Source organism: Dreissena polymorpha, chromosome 2 (assembly GCF_020536995.1).
Source record: "Dreissena polymorpha isolate Duluth1 chromosome 2, UMN_Dpol_1.0, whole genome shotgun sequence".
NCBI lineage: Eukaryota > Metazoa > Mollusca > Bivalvia > Myida > Dreissenidae > Dreissena > Dreissena polymorpha.
Genome location: NC_068356.1, coordinates 94,227,429 through 94,244,595, shown reverse-complemented (window position 1 = coordinate 94,244,595; position 17,167 = coordinate 94,227,429). Strand labels below are relative to the sequence as shown.

The window sequence follows — 17,167 nt, the reverse complement described above, 5'->3', positions numbered from 1 at the left end:
AGTATGCAAATTTTGCGACAATAGGTCTTATTTTCGTGCTATTTTATCGCCCTATTCTAAGAGCACGGTGTAATTTAATGTCCCTGGATGCATTTTCGATTTAAAGTTTTGACTCAATAAAGTCCAAGATTTTCTTCTCCCACTGCTCATCTTTTTCTTCGGGGATTTTGTAGAACAGTAGACTGTCCCGTATGCTTCGGTACTTGAGATCAGTGACTTCGTGCTGCATTAGGTGTTCATGTTCTCTCAAACGACCAGCTAACAATTCAATTTCCTTCTGTTTTTTATTTAAATTATCAAGCATATTGCTGTCAAATTGTCGGCTTTGTTCAATTTCTAGGATTTTACTCTCAATTTTGAAAACTTGTTTGTCCATGCACTCGCATTTCGACGTAAGAGTATCCATTGTTGATTGGATTGTTTCTAACTTTCCAAGTTTTCTATCTGTATTGTCCATCCTGTTCAAAAGCATATTTAACAGTTCTGTTAACTCTGTATTTTGTTGTGAGTACATTGGGTAAGGGGTTGTCTGCATATTTAATTGTCCATACCCCGGTGACGCCATGAACTGACTATTGTTGAAATTACTGTTAGAGTTACATGGCTGCGGTGACATTGTATTGAAACATTGACTTACCTGCAAAAAAATGAACCATTTAACTTTTGCGACTGAGTAGCATTCGTAGCTGTGGATGTCGCTGCTCCCGAGATACTTCACATTCCCGTTATTGCTTTATAACGATTATTACTTATATAATATATAATTTTATCTCCACTGAACATTTTCCAAACTACCGCGCTGACGCATGCGCACTATTCGCTTTTTATGAATGATTAAAATAGTCCACTTTCTGCTGCGTCTTCATGACGTAGTATTTTTGCTCAGTCCATTCATAAGCTGAGGCTATTTATAGATGCGGCTGCTGATAAACAAAGTAGAGTAGAATTGCACGGGTGATAACAACGCAATAGTATCAGGTTACGCTTGCTAATCTGAGGCTATTAATATATTCGGGAAAACAACGCAAGTGTATAACGTTACGCTTGTTTATATTCTCAATTTATAAAACGTTGAACATGAGTTCAACAATAACATCAGGGGTACCATAGACAACAACACAAATGCTTCATAATCGCTAAAACCGAATATAACAAACCATTAAATATAACACGAATGATCTGTTTCGTAACCTCTTTCATGCTTCTACAGCGGGGATTAATGGGAAACGTTAATTTGTTCTCAACAGATAGCGGCGATGTTTTGTATTTACCGGTGCTAACAACGCAATAGTAGAAGGTTAAACTTGTTTATATTCGCAGTTCTCAATTTATAAAACGTTTGACGTGAGTTCACCAATTACTACAGGTATACTATAGTAATCCTCAAAAATGCTTTATAATCGCTAAAACCGAAAACGACTAAAAAGAACAAGAAATATCTTTTTAAACTGTAGTCGGCGTAAACGCTGACTTTGAAATAAAGTTTGCAACTTACTTTTCTAAATAAAATAAATAAATAAAATGAAAACAAAAGTTTAATTATTTTGTTTTTTTTTACTTATAAGTTGCATATTTACCGCATGAAATGTGTGTTGTCAGTGTCAAACCACACATTAGTGTAAGAAGATAAAAATATACTACGGGAGTGCACATCATATGTGTCTTCACATGCATTATTATGAGTATATTTCTTCACTATCGAAATATATCGTATGTTAATGTTTGAATTAAACGCAGTTTTCTTCATTTAAATCACACTTTCATAGCCGCGTCATGCGAAAATGGGTCTTATGCGTTTCAACCAGCGTTTCTTAAACTCAACATGTTCATTTGCGCAGTCTGGCCAGAGGCTATGCTGTTCGCTATAAAATCACTCAATATGTTATGGTCTCATTATGTATCTCCTGACCAGACTGCGAGATGAGCAGGCTGAGTGGGCTATGCATTGTATATATATGATGGGCGCATATGGAATAAGACCCACTTTCGCATGACGAGGATCTCATTGCGAATTGTAAATGGCACATTTTAGCACAATGCTTTTCGATACAAAATTGAATTCAAAATAGCAAACTTGTAAATAAGGGCAGCCTATCCAGGCGTTCAGGAACGATTTCCAGACGTGCTTAAGGAGTACGGCAAACATTGTGGTTGGATAATTAAACGATTTTCTTCTTATCGTGACACTATACTATTTTGGTAATGATTTGTTTTCTCATCTTGAAAGCAAAACTGAAATTCTGCGAAATAGATTTTAACGCGTAATTGTAACTGGGCCACAATTTGTGTCGTTTGAACATTCAGAGAGTAGTCCGAAATTCCTTACACTGAACGGTGCTACATCCTTTGCGCTGAGCACAGACACAGTGATGCAGCCAAAGTTCAGAGGTTTTATCTCGAATCAGCCTATGAAATATTCGAAAATATTTATGCGTGTATGCTGGAGTTATGTAAAAGTCATTAAGATGAAAAGCTGAGTAAAACAGCTACGCCGAAAAAGCGCATGAGTGCTCTATACCTATGTTAAGGTCAGAGTTGTTGACACCGTGTGAACTGCTAGAGTTACAAGTAATGCATAAACAACAATGTACGGGTCAACAGGGCTGTCTTGATGACTACCTAATTCCTATTGCTCGCAGATTTATTATATATTTATTTTCATCAATGATCTTCTTTATATTTTGAATTTGTATATGGTGTCAAAAATCAAAAGATTTGTAAAGTGAATTTTCATCATGAAATTATATTCTTAGTGAGATAGCTATACGATATTCCAACAGCTATACGATATTCCAACAATATTAATTTAATATGATAGTGAATGCAAATTGTCTTTATATTCAGTTCTCACTGCCATTTTCATCATACTTTCTATGCTTTCAGAACGTCCAAAAAGGCCATGTTGTTTTTATTTTGTCTAAGTTATCTCTATGAAATAAATAGGATGATAAAAAGTGCATACAAAGCTCGATCCGTGCGTTATGATACCCCTTCATAAAGGTGAATTGTGTGTGTTTATTTGAAACTTGCGATTAATTTTGAAAAATGAATTGCGTCTTAAATTATGCAATAGCGAACAACTTCAGTGCCTTCACCGCTTTGATTACTTCTTTCGGCGTAGCTGTCTACCCCAGCTTTTCACCGTAGCCAGACCTTTGTAAGCAACCAATCAATGTGAAAATAAAATTTCCCACCGGTAGGCCTGAAACTTTTTGCAGTAGCAAACTTGCAATCTAAAAACATATTTCACATTGACACAAATGTGTTATTCAATCTGCTTTCTATTTTGGGGAAGTATAGGGTATGAAAAGTGATACTACAGTTCGTTTACGACGATGTTAACCGCGTATTCAGCATGAAACAGTTTTATCTCTTATGATAAGGTTTGATAGTTTTATTTGATCGTTCGTCTAAAAGTTGTAACTCTGTTACTCTTGTATCTTCAATGCAATTGAGTAATTAAATAGTAATTAAATTGAATGCGTTTTAATTCCCTTTTATTATTGTTTAATTTGAGTTACAATGCTATGACGTTAAATTTTATTTACACTTAAATGTATCATGAATATTGCTGGGCCAAGTGTGAGGTTGAGCGCTCTATAACCAGGTTTAAACCCCCAATGCTTTGCATTGACCGTTCCAAGGCGGTGACCCCAGCTTTATTCATATTTTGTGTTTATGTTGGTTTGTTTTGTGCTGTTTTGTACTGTTTGGGCAATCGGTCACTTGCCTTAAATAAAGGACCAACAAATTGTTTTTAATGAAAATTCAATACTGCTCCAGCAGCTGGAGTTTCACTTCTTTATAGTGAGAGATAGAGCAGTTTCACACTCAATTCCCGACATCAATACAGAGTGTGTGCCCCTTTGTATTTAAACGAATGTCAGCGCCAGAGCGTGTGTACTTAAAGGCTGTGTTATCATATTTGGTTATTACTACGATATTGCATTCTGTTCACTCATAAATTTTAGATCACATAAGTATTGTTGTTCAGTAACCCGATATACGCTTTGAGGAAAATTATTTGAAATTGTTTTCGAAATTGACCGTTAAACACGAAAACGTTTAGAGCTTTAAACAAGCCGTCGTTCCAGCAGTGGGATTGTTATTCCAACCCACAAGGTATCAAGGTCAGTTTGCGGTCAGTTACAGAAATTGTTATATAAACGCTATCGCGTAAGCTATTTGGTCCGAAAGATACCATATAAAGATATTTGGCAATAGTATTATGGTATCATAGATTTGTAATATGAAAATTACCAATTTTAATTAATTAGAAATATTTATCAATTTAAACCGATTTATTAAGCATGAGCACGATTATTCACGATACTATTATTAATGGAATCAAATAAGGTTCGAGTATTGCCGGATGAACTCTATGCTTTCATTTATTTTCATGCTTCTTGTGAAATATAGATATCTGAGTAATACAATACATGTATAATAAAGCAAAATAAGTCACGAAATCTTGCGCAACACCCCATAATTGGCGTGTGATGCAGCTAAGAACTGCGCAGAAAAAAAACGGCATTCGCCTTTTTTGATCTCATAGATATAACGTTTTATCGTTAATAAAAACCGACCTCCATCAACGCCGTAAATCTTTTTTAAAGATATGTTTTGTTTACATTTTGGTAATTTACTTTTATTATGAGCCTTAAACTGTACACTATTTTCAAAATGTGAAGAAAATATTACTTCTTTTCATATTATAATACTTAAAGACAAAAACAGAAATCCTACCAAATCTGGTAGGATTTTCTTGTGATGGCAGAGGTTGTATGTGAGAGCAAGGAACGACAACTCTGCGTGGAGATCGGAATACTACATAAGTTGATGTCAGTTTATGTTTGGAGTTCTCGCTCTACTAGTCATGTTTCAAATGAGAATCATGACTTTATAAAACAAATATGTATGTCCGTAGTTGAAGTTTGACTGTGGTTATTGCATTTTTTTATTTAACTTTGTTACAATCATTTAAATATCGCGTTTTTTTACATTATTAACTTCGCCGTATAAGTGGGTTTATTCATGTTAAATTGTTTAAAAATTTAACATGAAAATGTATTATTTATTATGTCACTATCACACTGTAACAACCTGTTTTAAACGAAGAGTTACAAAGGCATTGTATTTAACAATTAAACTGTAATAATTGCGCACAAAAGCTTTCAACACGCATCAGCATTCAGCGACACTATATAAATTATTATGTTTTCTAGGTTAGTAGGCTACAGATAAATATGTCATTGTATTTAATTGTATTTTATAACGTATTTTCTTGAAAACCAGTGCAATAGGAATGACAAACGAACGGTCAGACTGAAGAAAGAACAAAACTGTTGTTCACATGAGGGGAATGCATGCAGATATAAACTAAGTAGTGGTCGAATTGAGGATCGGATGGGACACAAAGCTGTGATCATAAAATGGCCTAAATTCTTAATAACGTTTGCTTATTTTGAGGGTTTGTATGAAATATATGCCGAAGCGTTATAAGTTGTTGTCGAATTGAGGTTCGGATCGCGGACAAAGTGGCGGTCATAGAAATGATATATCCTTAATTTTAATATGTTTAGTTTATTTTAAAGAATTATATAAAATGCAGAATAGTTGATAGAACAATATGGACTCGATTTCAGACCTATACGAATAAACACTTTAGTATTTCATTTTAAAAAGCTGTACGTATGAAACTTTGGCAATATTTATGTTAATTCTTTTTTTGGGGTATAAATAAGATCGTCACAATTTGCGTTGTTGTCAGTGGTTTTACCCGGACGAAAGTCTTCTTTCATTTTAAATCTTCCGCTTAAAGCTGACTGCACTTAATGCTCGTCAACCTAAGGCAATTACTTCCGCGTGATTGTATATCAATCTAAGCTACTCTCGGTTGATAGTTTAGTATACAAAGTATCAGTTTCACAACGATGCGCATTCAAGACACGAACGAGGAAGAATATGTTCGAACTGCGTGTGTATATGTACAAAAAGATTTGTATCAACAGTTCATGAAGAAACATTGGATAACGCTGTAAACCCGCACTGAATCGTATTCGGGCAAGGAGGTACGCAATTTATCCGTTGATGTATCGTAGATTCATTTAATTTTTTTCAATTTGAATAAAGTCATTTGAGTAAGTGTCATAGTACAGATATGATTTTATAGAAAACATTGAATTAAGTAACGCATATTTAAATGTTTTTCATTTAAATTCGATTCTTCGACGTGCAAAATCAGTATGGTAATACATTCTAACATTATGTCTCGGAATATATGCATGTTTTCTTGTTTTTATACACCCGTTCAAAACGGGATGTATTATAAGATCACCCTCGGCGGGCGGGCGGGCGGCGTCCACAGCAGTGTCCGCTCAATAATTCAAATAGTTTTCATCCGAGCTTCACCAAACGTGGTCAGAAGTTGTATCTAGACAATATCTAGATCAAGTTTGAATATTGGTAATGTCGGGTCAAAACCTAGGTCACGGGGTCACTTAGTGCATTTTAAGGATTTAGCATGGTGCCCGCTTTCTAATTAAAGTAGTTCTCATCTGATTTTCACCAAATTTGGTCAAAAGTTGTGTCTAAATTCAAGTTCAAATATGGGTCAAATAAGTTTCAGGGTCACTTTGTGCGTTTTAATCAATCACCATCTAGGTCACGAGTTTGTATGGTTAGTTATGCAGTTAAATAGTTAGTTATGTCGTTGTTGCTTAATTTTTACAAATATATCACTTTGCTACTCAAATGGTTAGTTATGACATAAAAATATATCATTTTGCCACTCAAATAGTAAAGTTATGTGTTGCTTAATTTTCAAAAATGTATCATTTTGCCACTCAAATGGTAAAGTTATCAAGGTGTCCAAAACCTTCAAACGGGCGTATCTTGTGACAGTTTGGCACTCTTGTTTCAACTTTAATTACTCTTTGTTTGGTACTGGAGGATGGTGATAAATCACGCTAATGATGATTTCAGATGATGACATCACACATCTTAACGTATCTTGTGTATACGTATCTTCGAGTCGCATTTGCAAACGACATATTCGAGAAATGCAACAACACACGGCCTTTCAATTCCACGATTGGCACATGTTTGAGGCAATCAACAGTTGCTAAATGTTTGAACGATAACTTTTCTACATACGAAGATGTTAAACGGTGTCAGAACAATAGATGCATCAAATGTTCAAATCTCGGCCTGTCATGCATACCCGATAAGTACATACTTAAAAGTCCTTTTCTGGATGAAAAAGCCTGCGGCCTTGACCTGAGCCAGAACTTGATCGACGCCCTACCCGATTACGCTTTCAAAGACACGTCCAATCTGTCGTTTCTTTACATACGCGTACTTTATCTAAATGAAAATCGGCTGCGCTGGATATCCTCGCATACCTTTGATGGATTGTCACATTTGGAATATCTAAACTTGACCGAAAATTGCCTTGAATGGAAAGACAGTTTTCAGACCGGCGTGTTTATGCCATTAGAAGCGATCGAAGTAATCAACTTTAAAAGGAACAAATTCTTTGATTTTATAGACCTAGATAACGAATTTCATTACATGACTAATCTCTCTCAACTGTACATCAATCCATATAACGCATCGGGGAACTTTACCCTCGGACCTGGCTTTCGTCGATTAACAAAATTGCTGAGGATAAGTTTTTCTGGTCTAAGTCAAAACGATTGTTCTGTCAATACTATCACACAAAATATGTTTACAAATACTCTGAATGTGCTAGAGCTATCACTTAGAGAGTGCAACATCACTGACATTGACGAGCAAGCTTTGCTGCCCTTGAACAACACGGTGGCAGATCTGGATCTGTCTTACAACAAGGAACTTAGTTTTACGGGCATGAATAAGGCACTTAAAGGTCTGCGGTACTCACAGGCATTGAAAAGATTGAGAGCCAATATGATATACAGCAATTTAGAGCTTGGAATTGAGTTTAAGGAAGAACATTTAGAAAACATAAAAACATTACAAAACATAGAAACGTTGAACATAGATTTGAATAAAATTGAAATTTTTAATAAGAAAGTGTTTGAACCAGAATCGCAGTGGCCGACCTCGCTCAAAAATCTTACACTCGCTGGAAATAGACTAACGGCTGGGAAATACATGAACAGCGTTTTTATGGCAGAACATATCATACGCCTAGATATTTCAAGGCAACATCTCGATTATGACCCATTCGCCAATTATGGCAGGATGGATAAGCAAACTTCACTATACAACAGACATAACATAATGTATACAAATATTTCGAATCACGAATTCCTGGAACTCAACTTAAACACCATAGATTGGTGGTCTGTGTTTAAAACATCTCCTACAACGTTCTCTTTAACATGTGAATGTGATAACATGTTATCAAAAAAAGTGATGTGTTTGCCGAAACAAATTGAAACAATTAAATGGCGACAAAGTTTTATTTATTCAGCTATTCCACCAGCTGTTATATGCGGTGCTTCACAATTAAAACACTTATACATGTCTTTCAATCTTTTTCACACTTGGCAAGGCCCAGTTTTGGGTCTCAGTAACCTGGAATTACTTGACCTCTCAGATAACTATTGTAAGAACTTGACCAAATATTTCTTCCTTGGGTTTCCGAACCTGTTAGTATTAAATATATCAGGAAATATGTTAGGTCGAAGCTTTAACCCGTTTAAGAACGACGACGCACATGATCTCTTCGCAAATCTTCAGCATATTCGAACGATCGACATGTCGTCGTTAAAGATTGTGGATTTATCACAATCCTTATTTCGAGACATGACATACCTTGAAAAATTGAACCTTAGCAACAATTATATAACAACATGGACAACAGATCTCCGCAGCCCCTGTCTTTATCATCTTGATGTTTCAGGAAATAAGCTATCTACGCTTCCTGAAAACCTAACGACGTATCTTGAGAATCTAACGAGGAGTGCATGCAACAAAGGTCGAAATGTAACACTTGTTCTTGGTAATAACCCTCTGGTTTGTTCTTGTAAACAACTGCCATTTTGGAAATGGCTTAATGTCGGAAAAGTTCAAGTGCACGGGAAATCTACCGACTTTTGTACGTTAAATGGAAACCCGTTTCCCTTGTCCAGTATGGCTGATTATAGACGTGTTCTTCTCGCACTCAAAGATATTTGCAAAGACAGATACTGGGTGAGCTGGGTTATCGGCGCTTCGAGTGGTATGTTCGGAATTCTTATGACTATTTGTGTAACCATTGCTTTGTACAAAAACCGATGGAAATTGAGGTATATGTATTATAACAGAAAGCGAAGACATACCCACCAAGGCTTTGAGTGCCTTTTCTCTAACGACGCAATGATATCATACGCAAAGGATCGAGCTAGTTTCATCAAGAACAAAGTTGTCCCAGCTTTAGAGAACATTCATCAACTGAAATTGTGGGTGGCAGATAGAGACAGCATGCCGGGTGCTTCAGTAGCAGAAAACATTGTTCACGCTATCTATTCCAGTAGAAAAACTGTCCTGCTCGTAGACGAGAAATATCTGAACTCTTCGTGGTGTGTTTATGACTTGAACATGGCTCGTCAGGAGTCAGTGGAGTCCAATAGAAACCTGATCATTGTGGTCATGATGGAACGAATCCCGTCAATGAAACTGCCTCTGAATATTATGAGAATGCTACGGAACGAAATTGTTCTTGAATATCCAGAAAACGAGCAATACCTTGACGCTTTCTGGACCAACCTAGCATTGGAAATTAACAAGTAGGAAGTTGCCATTATTGGGAGATGCGCTGTTGATGGCTATTTTCCAATGTAAAGTGATATGTATACAACTGTATAGCTTCCAGTAGAACTCATGTTCGTATATTTGTTTATTGTTTATAATTATGCTTTTAAACTCAATTTTGATATAATTGTGGTATAGTTTGCTTTAGTCTGCTTATTATTTCTTATATTTACATTATGTATATGTTTGTTTATAGTTTGTGTAGGAATACAATACTTTTATGATTATTTTGTCTTTGTCAATGCGAAAATCTTATTAAAAGAAAATACATTTTGTTTACCAGTCGTATTTTTTTATTCGCTTTGTTATGCGGTCTAACAACATAATTATAAGAAGTGAAAATTTCTAGTTAAACGTAGTTCATGGAGAACACAATGCAAGAAACGTTCATTACATATCTTTGCGTTTAATTTTTGCTTATTGAACTCAATACAACGCTCAAATGTTTGTGATATGCATGATTAAAGCGAGCCTACGCGACACAAGAAGTTGTGTGTCCGCTATGCCCAGAGGGGGTGTGGACAGTGTGTTTACTTAAGTCAAAATACAGATGTAAACCATGAAACACTTGATTGTTAAGTGTGCAAATTCTGACAGGCCATGTGCAAAGTCACGTGTCTAACAATTTCAACGTAGATATGACGTATGCAACGGAAAATAACGACTACATACGGAATTGACCGATCTTGGACGTTTTATACCCGAGGCAATGAAAGGATTTATTCAACAATGCACCAAATATTCGTTACGTTACAATACTGTGATTCCTATTTAATAACTGTAGCCTGACATTCGACTTCTGTAGAAATGAAGGGTCAGTCATGATCATCATATCACGATTAACCAAGTTTCATAATCATATCCTATGTACTTTTCGTTTTTCGGACGGACAAACGGACGGATGGGTAAAAATGAATTGGATTGATAGCGAGCCAAATTAACTTGAATGTCCACATGTAAAAAAAAATATTTAGGATATTTTGGCACTTTGTGCACTCCATGAAATACATTAAAAACTGCGAACATGTGTGTTATATAAATGAATGTTAAATATCAAATATCACGTACACAGGTAAAACAAGTTTAAAATAATGTTTTTTTACATATGAAAAATAAATTGAATATAAAACCAATATTAACGGGTTTTTGTCGGTCTGTAATATGTTGTCAATATCAGAAAAGAACATTGTTCCAAGCATAAGCAAACAAAAACCAATCACCTGAGAGACTCAGGTCCTTAGGGGTTGGGTTGGCTTTAATGGTCTTGGAGTAAAAAAGCGATGCTTTATAATGCGGTTGATCTGCGACCGTACCATGCTTTACGTTTAAAATTTAATACGATCTAGTTTAATTTGTTATATTCGTTTTGTTCAATTATTATTCATAATTAAATACATCGAGTATACTCAAATCAGTGTGTTTTGTTTCTTTTTGTATTTAAATATATTGAGATTAAATACGAGCCAAATATACAATTAAAAGTACAAACACTGTATAAATTAAAACACGTCTGTTCGTAGAACAAACGCCTTTAAATATTTGACATATTTAGTGGATTGATTCGTGTTGGCCTGATAATGATTCATATGTAAACAGCTAATATTTATTCCGGAAATCGCCTGTACAAAACACTTGGTGTGTTTGACAACCGATTGAGTACACGAAAGAAAGCATTCTCATCATATTATCTGGCAGAAATGTATCGGGCGTTTTTTATAAACAGGTATTGTGCACATGATAATGTATGATAAAACATGAACATATTTTATATGATAAAGAAGCCCAATGTATAATTTAACAAATATCTTAAGTATTGCTAAATATGTACAGGCACTTTAAAAACAAGCATCAACACTTAAAAGAGCTTACAGTTTACACCGATTAGCCGTGTATGAAGCATTCTGCGTCTCTTTTACTTTTAACGTGTAACTTCTTTATCAGCCAGAAGCATAGGCATATCCGATAGAAGACATCATCATCCGCTTTACAAACACTAACCGCGCTTTAATAAGCTGTGAATGGAAAATGGTAAATAATCATTAATTTATGAAACAAATAAAAAGAAACATTGGACAAAGATCATCCGCGAGTTAGCTTTAATCAAAAAGTAAATAAACTAAAGCGATCTGACTATATAATCACATTGAAGAGGATATATAGCCAAATTGTTGAATGGATTCTCTCAAATAAGTCAATCCAATCTTATTTATTATTTATTTGGGTTTATTGGCGGGAATTTTAACAAGCATTTTACTGGCTGTACAATTTAAAAAAGGCAAAAGCGGGCCCGGTGTTCACAAAACATTTTTTTACAATCGAAAATCGTTTTTGCTTGTCACTGAAAATGGATTTCCATTGTTGTTGATAGACAAAAATGAAAATTGATGTCAGTTAAAATCAATTTTCGATTGCAAAATCGTTTTAAATTGCTACGCCGCAAAAAACCGGAACAAACTCTCATATACACAAACCAATATCCAATCGATATCGTTTACAAACAAAACTGCAAACTCTGAAGACACGTTTCGCCTGACTGACTAACATATCTTACATACGCGTTCGGTTGACTGACTAACATATTTTACATAAGCGTTCGGTTGACTGACTAACATATCTTACATACGCGTTCGGTTGACTGACTAACATATCTTACATACGCGTTCGGTTGCCTGACTAACATATCTTACATACGCGTTCGGTTGACTGACTAACATATCTTACATACGCGTTCGGTTGACTGACTAACATATCGTACATACGCGTTCGGTTGACTGACTAACATATCTTACATATGCGTTCGGTTGACTGACTAACATATCTTACATACGCGTTTGGTTGACTGACTAACATATCTTACATACGCGCTCGGTTGTCTGACTAACATATCTTACATACGCGTTCGGTTGACTGACTAACATATCTTACATACGCGTTCGGTTGACTGACTAACATATCTTACATACGCGTTCGGTTGACTAGCAAATGCAGCTGACTTTAAATTTGGAACGTCTTTCGTGTCCGGAGGTTTAAGTGTTAACATCCTTAATCGTTGTATAACTTGTTACTAAATAAGAATACAGTAAGTATGGACTTGCAATGTCGGCATAGTTATACTGGATTGACTTTAGGGGAGTCTGTCTTATCTGGATGAACAACACGTTTAACTTGTTTCGTCATTAGTTACCTAATATCAAGGCGACCTACAGCCAAGCATGTCGAGCATATAATTGCCTCCTGATTGATAGATTTGGCTATCGGTTTCTTTTTGAAACTATGCTAATGGCAGATCTGAAAGGACAACATTCGTATAGCTCTACCGGCTATCCAATTGGAAGACTTATAAAACTTTTACATCGTAACTTACGAACCTTTGGTATAAAGATAAACCGTGTTTATCAAAACATGTATTATACCTCCATTCTTTCCGCCACTCTGCTTCAAGTAGAGAAGCTGTCGATTACTGGAATCCGTATGTACACTTAGCATTTGTACACCATCTAAGACAGGAAACGCGTTTGTAGGTTACCTGGCCACCATGACATGCCCTAAATCCTGTCTCCACGGTGTGATAACAGCGAATAATCTAACACAACACACAAAAAGAAAAGAGACCAAGGAGCACGATACAAATTCTGTGTGGGCCAACATTAATGAGCTTATTGCAGTAACACACTTTTTTCGCGCATGCTATTTTGTTCATTGCTATTTATTTGAAAGAAGTATATTAACTTAACCTTTTACATTGTTGTTGTCGACAAGACACGAAGCTGCACACTACCACAGTCTCGTTTTTGCACAGAAAAATAATTTCAGTATACGCTTGTAAAACATAAAAAGTACACTTGTTTCATTTATTCTGATCCGGAGACTTATACAATAAATAAAAACAATACTCTCGCTGTAATAAAGATGATATATATTCTATTGCAATAGGCTTTCAAATCCTTTGTTTCTGGTATATCAAACTGGTTTGCAATTTCATTCAAACTTTTCTTCAAATAAGGTTTGATTGATCATGATTCATCACCGTTCGATTTTCATACATGACCTTTGCAATTCATGGTCATGTGGTCAGATTTAAACTTTAACTTAGCACATAATTTCATTGTGTTTAAGTAAAAAAAAATAAGCAAAACATAACAACTTAAAACAGTTTTTTTAATAATAAAACTTTAAGATTTAAAATCAATATAGCTAATGCAAATCAAACATCGCATAAAATAATCTGTGTACAGACAACAGTGAATTGGCACGAGGTGAGGTTACACTAAAAGCCAATCCTATTTAATATTATTATAAAACGGCTAACTTACATTAAATGTTTATTGTCTTCCCTCAATTTCAGATTTAACTATAAGACTAACATGCCGTCTTAAGAAAATTTGAATTGAAAAGGTATGATTTCATGTAAACTCTAACAAAAGCCGACCCGCCTTGATGAAGACACTCGAAGAAAATACGGTATCCGCCGTGACATTTCGACAATTGTCAAGTAGCACACTCAATAAACGCACCCAAACGTTCATTCCAACATAGTTCCCATAGAAAAAAACATATTGGAACAGACGCACATATTAAATAACCAAAAGCAAGCAATATCAATGAATTGATGTCCCCCGAAAACTAACTTTTGTTAATTTGATGGGTGCAAATCACTCTTAAGGTAAAATCATAATAAAAAATTAAATGTATGTTAATTGTTTTTTTATGGATTGCAATTATCCTCATCGATATCTAAACACCCATGAAGTTTCATGTTGAAATCTTGTAGCGTATCTGAGATAAAGCCTTGAAAAGTCACATCATGCAAAAACAACAAACGGCGATAACTCTTAGTTATGAAAGTGCAGGGCTATTGTTCTCGCGCATGGTACTTCTTTCTCATTAATTTCTAAATAACCATGAAGTTTCATTTTGAACTGTTTTATCGTATATGAGATATAGCACTGAAAAGTTCCATTACACAAAAACAAAGAAGGGCAATAACTCTTATTTAAGAAGTGAAGGGCTATGGTTCTTAAGCATGGCACTTCTCCTTATCAATACACTTTTGAAGTTTCATGTTGAAATCTTGCATGTTATATGAACTAAAGACCTTAAAAGGTACACCCTACAAAAGCAAAGGTGAATAACGCGTATTACAGAAAAGCGTAGGGTTATGGTTATTGTGCATACCTTGGTTGTGATTTCCATAATGGCCTATACCAGACGATTGAACAAACGTCACTACACATTGATTTAGTGAAATGCAACCATTACCTGTAACCTCGCCAAATCGCCAATACTGATCGTTACTCGTAAGCGCTATAAATAGATGTATCGCGAAACATGTACTTGTGCATACATGCTTGTTTTGTGTTTGTTTTACAGTTTATTCGGATGTAAGGTTTCGTTCGAACTGTTCAGGAAACTTAGCTGAAAAAAAAAATAATTATTTTTGATAAAAAACTATTACTGTTTTTTTTAAAGGAGACTCTTTGAATGCATTGTAGTAAACACAGGTAAATATTATGTTGCTGTGATGATGTGGATTCTGTGCTATTATGATAAGAAGAAAGGTAAGAATTACTTTACCTATTCTGAACTCCATATTTGTTTCATTCTATTAAATTGTGCACTATAATACTTTTTAGTTTGCTTCATTTGAACAGTGATATCGTCTTTACTGTATTACTTTATTGTATTTGTATTATACTTGATGTAGTTCTTCTTGAATGCTCTGAGCTTTAATGAGTACATACGTACAGCTCAGCGACCCGGATTGTCAATAGCTGAGAGTTGGATTATTGCAACTAATACTTGACGGTTGACTAATTAATGATACGTAGTGTACAAAACAAATTCGTCAAGTAAACACACTCTGGCTTATATAAAGGGAAACGCATACAAAATATTGATTTGGAGAGTTGATCGTAAAGCTGTTATATCCGCTCATTATTTATTTGCTAGATACGATATTGTTATGCATAGATTATTTGACCATTTAATTTGTATGTAGTTGAATTGTATTTCTTTGGAGCTTCCGACGGGAAAATTCGTCGACATGTTATTTGTTGTTGATAAAGCGTAATTTTGTCAAAACCTTGGTTATGCGGCTACGCCAAAAATTATTTTGTTAGAATACTAATCGAAAAATATACAAGAATGATGAGTTTGTTGAAGTTTGTGCATTTATGCAATATAGTCATAAAAAATAAAATTGGGCATTTAATTCAATACAGTCATAATAAAAACTATAATTGTGCATTTAATGCAATACAGTCATAATAAAAAACTACAATCTGCGACCAAGCCTCGTATATATATGTATGTTTTATATCAAACGACGACGGTGAAAACAGTTCATATTCATTTTATTTGCATATTATAAACAAAGAACATTGTTCTAACAAACATAAACCGACTATCCAAAGGCCAAAGGACCCGGATCCCTCGGGTGCGGACAGGGGTTAAAGTTCGGGGGGAGGGGATTCCATCATTGGTTCATTTGTTATTTTCCTTTGGTTCTATTATTAATAAAACTAATTAAATACATCGAGTGAATTGAAAACTTATTTTGTTTATTTGTGTATTTTAATGATAATTAATACAGGCAAAATAAACAATTGAAACCAAAATCAAAGACCTATAGATTCTATAGGTCTTTGCCAAAATTCATGTTTTTACTAAAACATATATATAAGTAGAACACACGCCTCTAAATAGTCAACATATTTGGTAGCAATCTCCACGCAGAGTTGTCGTTCCTTGCCCCCACATATAATCTCTGCCAGATTTAGTGGGATTTTATTTTATTGATTTAAGTATTATATTATGGAAAGTATTATCATTTTCTTTAACAATTTGAAAATCTTTCATAATTTGAGGCTTATGATAAAAAATTAATTACCTAAATTTGAAAACAAACGGAAAAAAACAACGGTAAAATTATTGTACCACGTGGCTTGGCTATCATCACGTGATTGGTTATGAAGGTAGGCATTTGCTATGCTAGTTCCCGTCAAATCCCTGCGCGGAGGTTGGTTAAGAAGATTTATTCGCGTTGGCATGACAATGATTCGTATGTATTGAGATAATATTAATGCCGGAAAGCGCCTGTGCAAACACTTCATCGGTTTAAGAACAGACTGAGTTGACGAAAGCCAGCATTATCAACGCAATATGTTCACCCGTCCGTTTGACTGACTAATATATCTTATAACGATTAACTAACCAAAGCCGATGGAAAATATGCAAGCATGCTGAGACATGCAGCTATGTAACACTATTGACGTCATTCGTGATCGAGATTAAAAATAATGACATCCATTTTTTAACTTGAAACTTTATATGAATACAGTACGCATGGCTCTGCAATGTGGGCACGAATACGCTAATTGGATGATTT

At 35.0% G+C, this 17,167-nt stretch overlaps 1 protein-coding gene across 1 annotated transcript; it reads left to right on the top strand.

Annotated features, from left to right (window-relative positions):
* The first annotated feature begins 5,911 nt into the window (after nt 1-5,911).
* LOC127868105 (toll-like receptor 4) lies at nt 5,912-11,189 on the top strand. Its single transcript, XM_052409706.1, has 2 exons — nt 5,912-6,071; nt 6,985-11,189. The coding sequence occupies exon 2, from the start codon at nt 6,985-6,987 to the stop codon at nt 9,757-9,759; it is 2,775 nt and encodes a 924-aa protein (XP_052265666.1). The 5' UTR covers nt 5,912-6,071; the 3' UTR covers nt 9,760-11,189.
* The last annotated feature ends 5,978 nt before the right edge of the window (nt 11,190-17,167 follow it).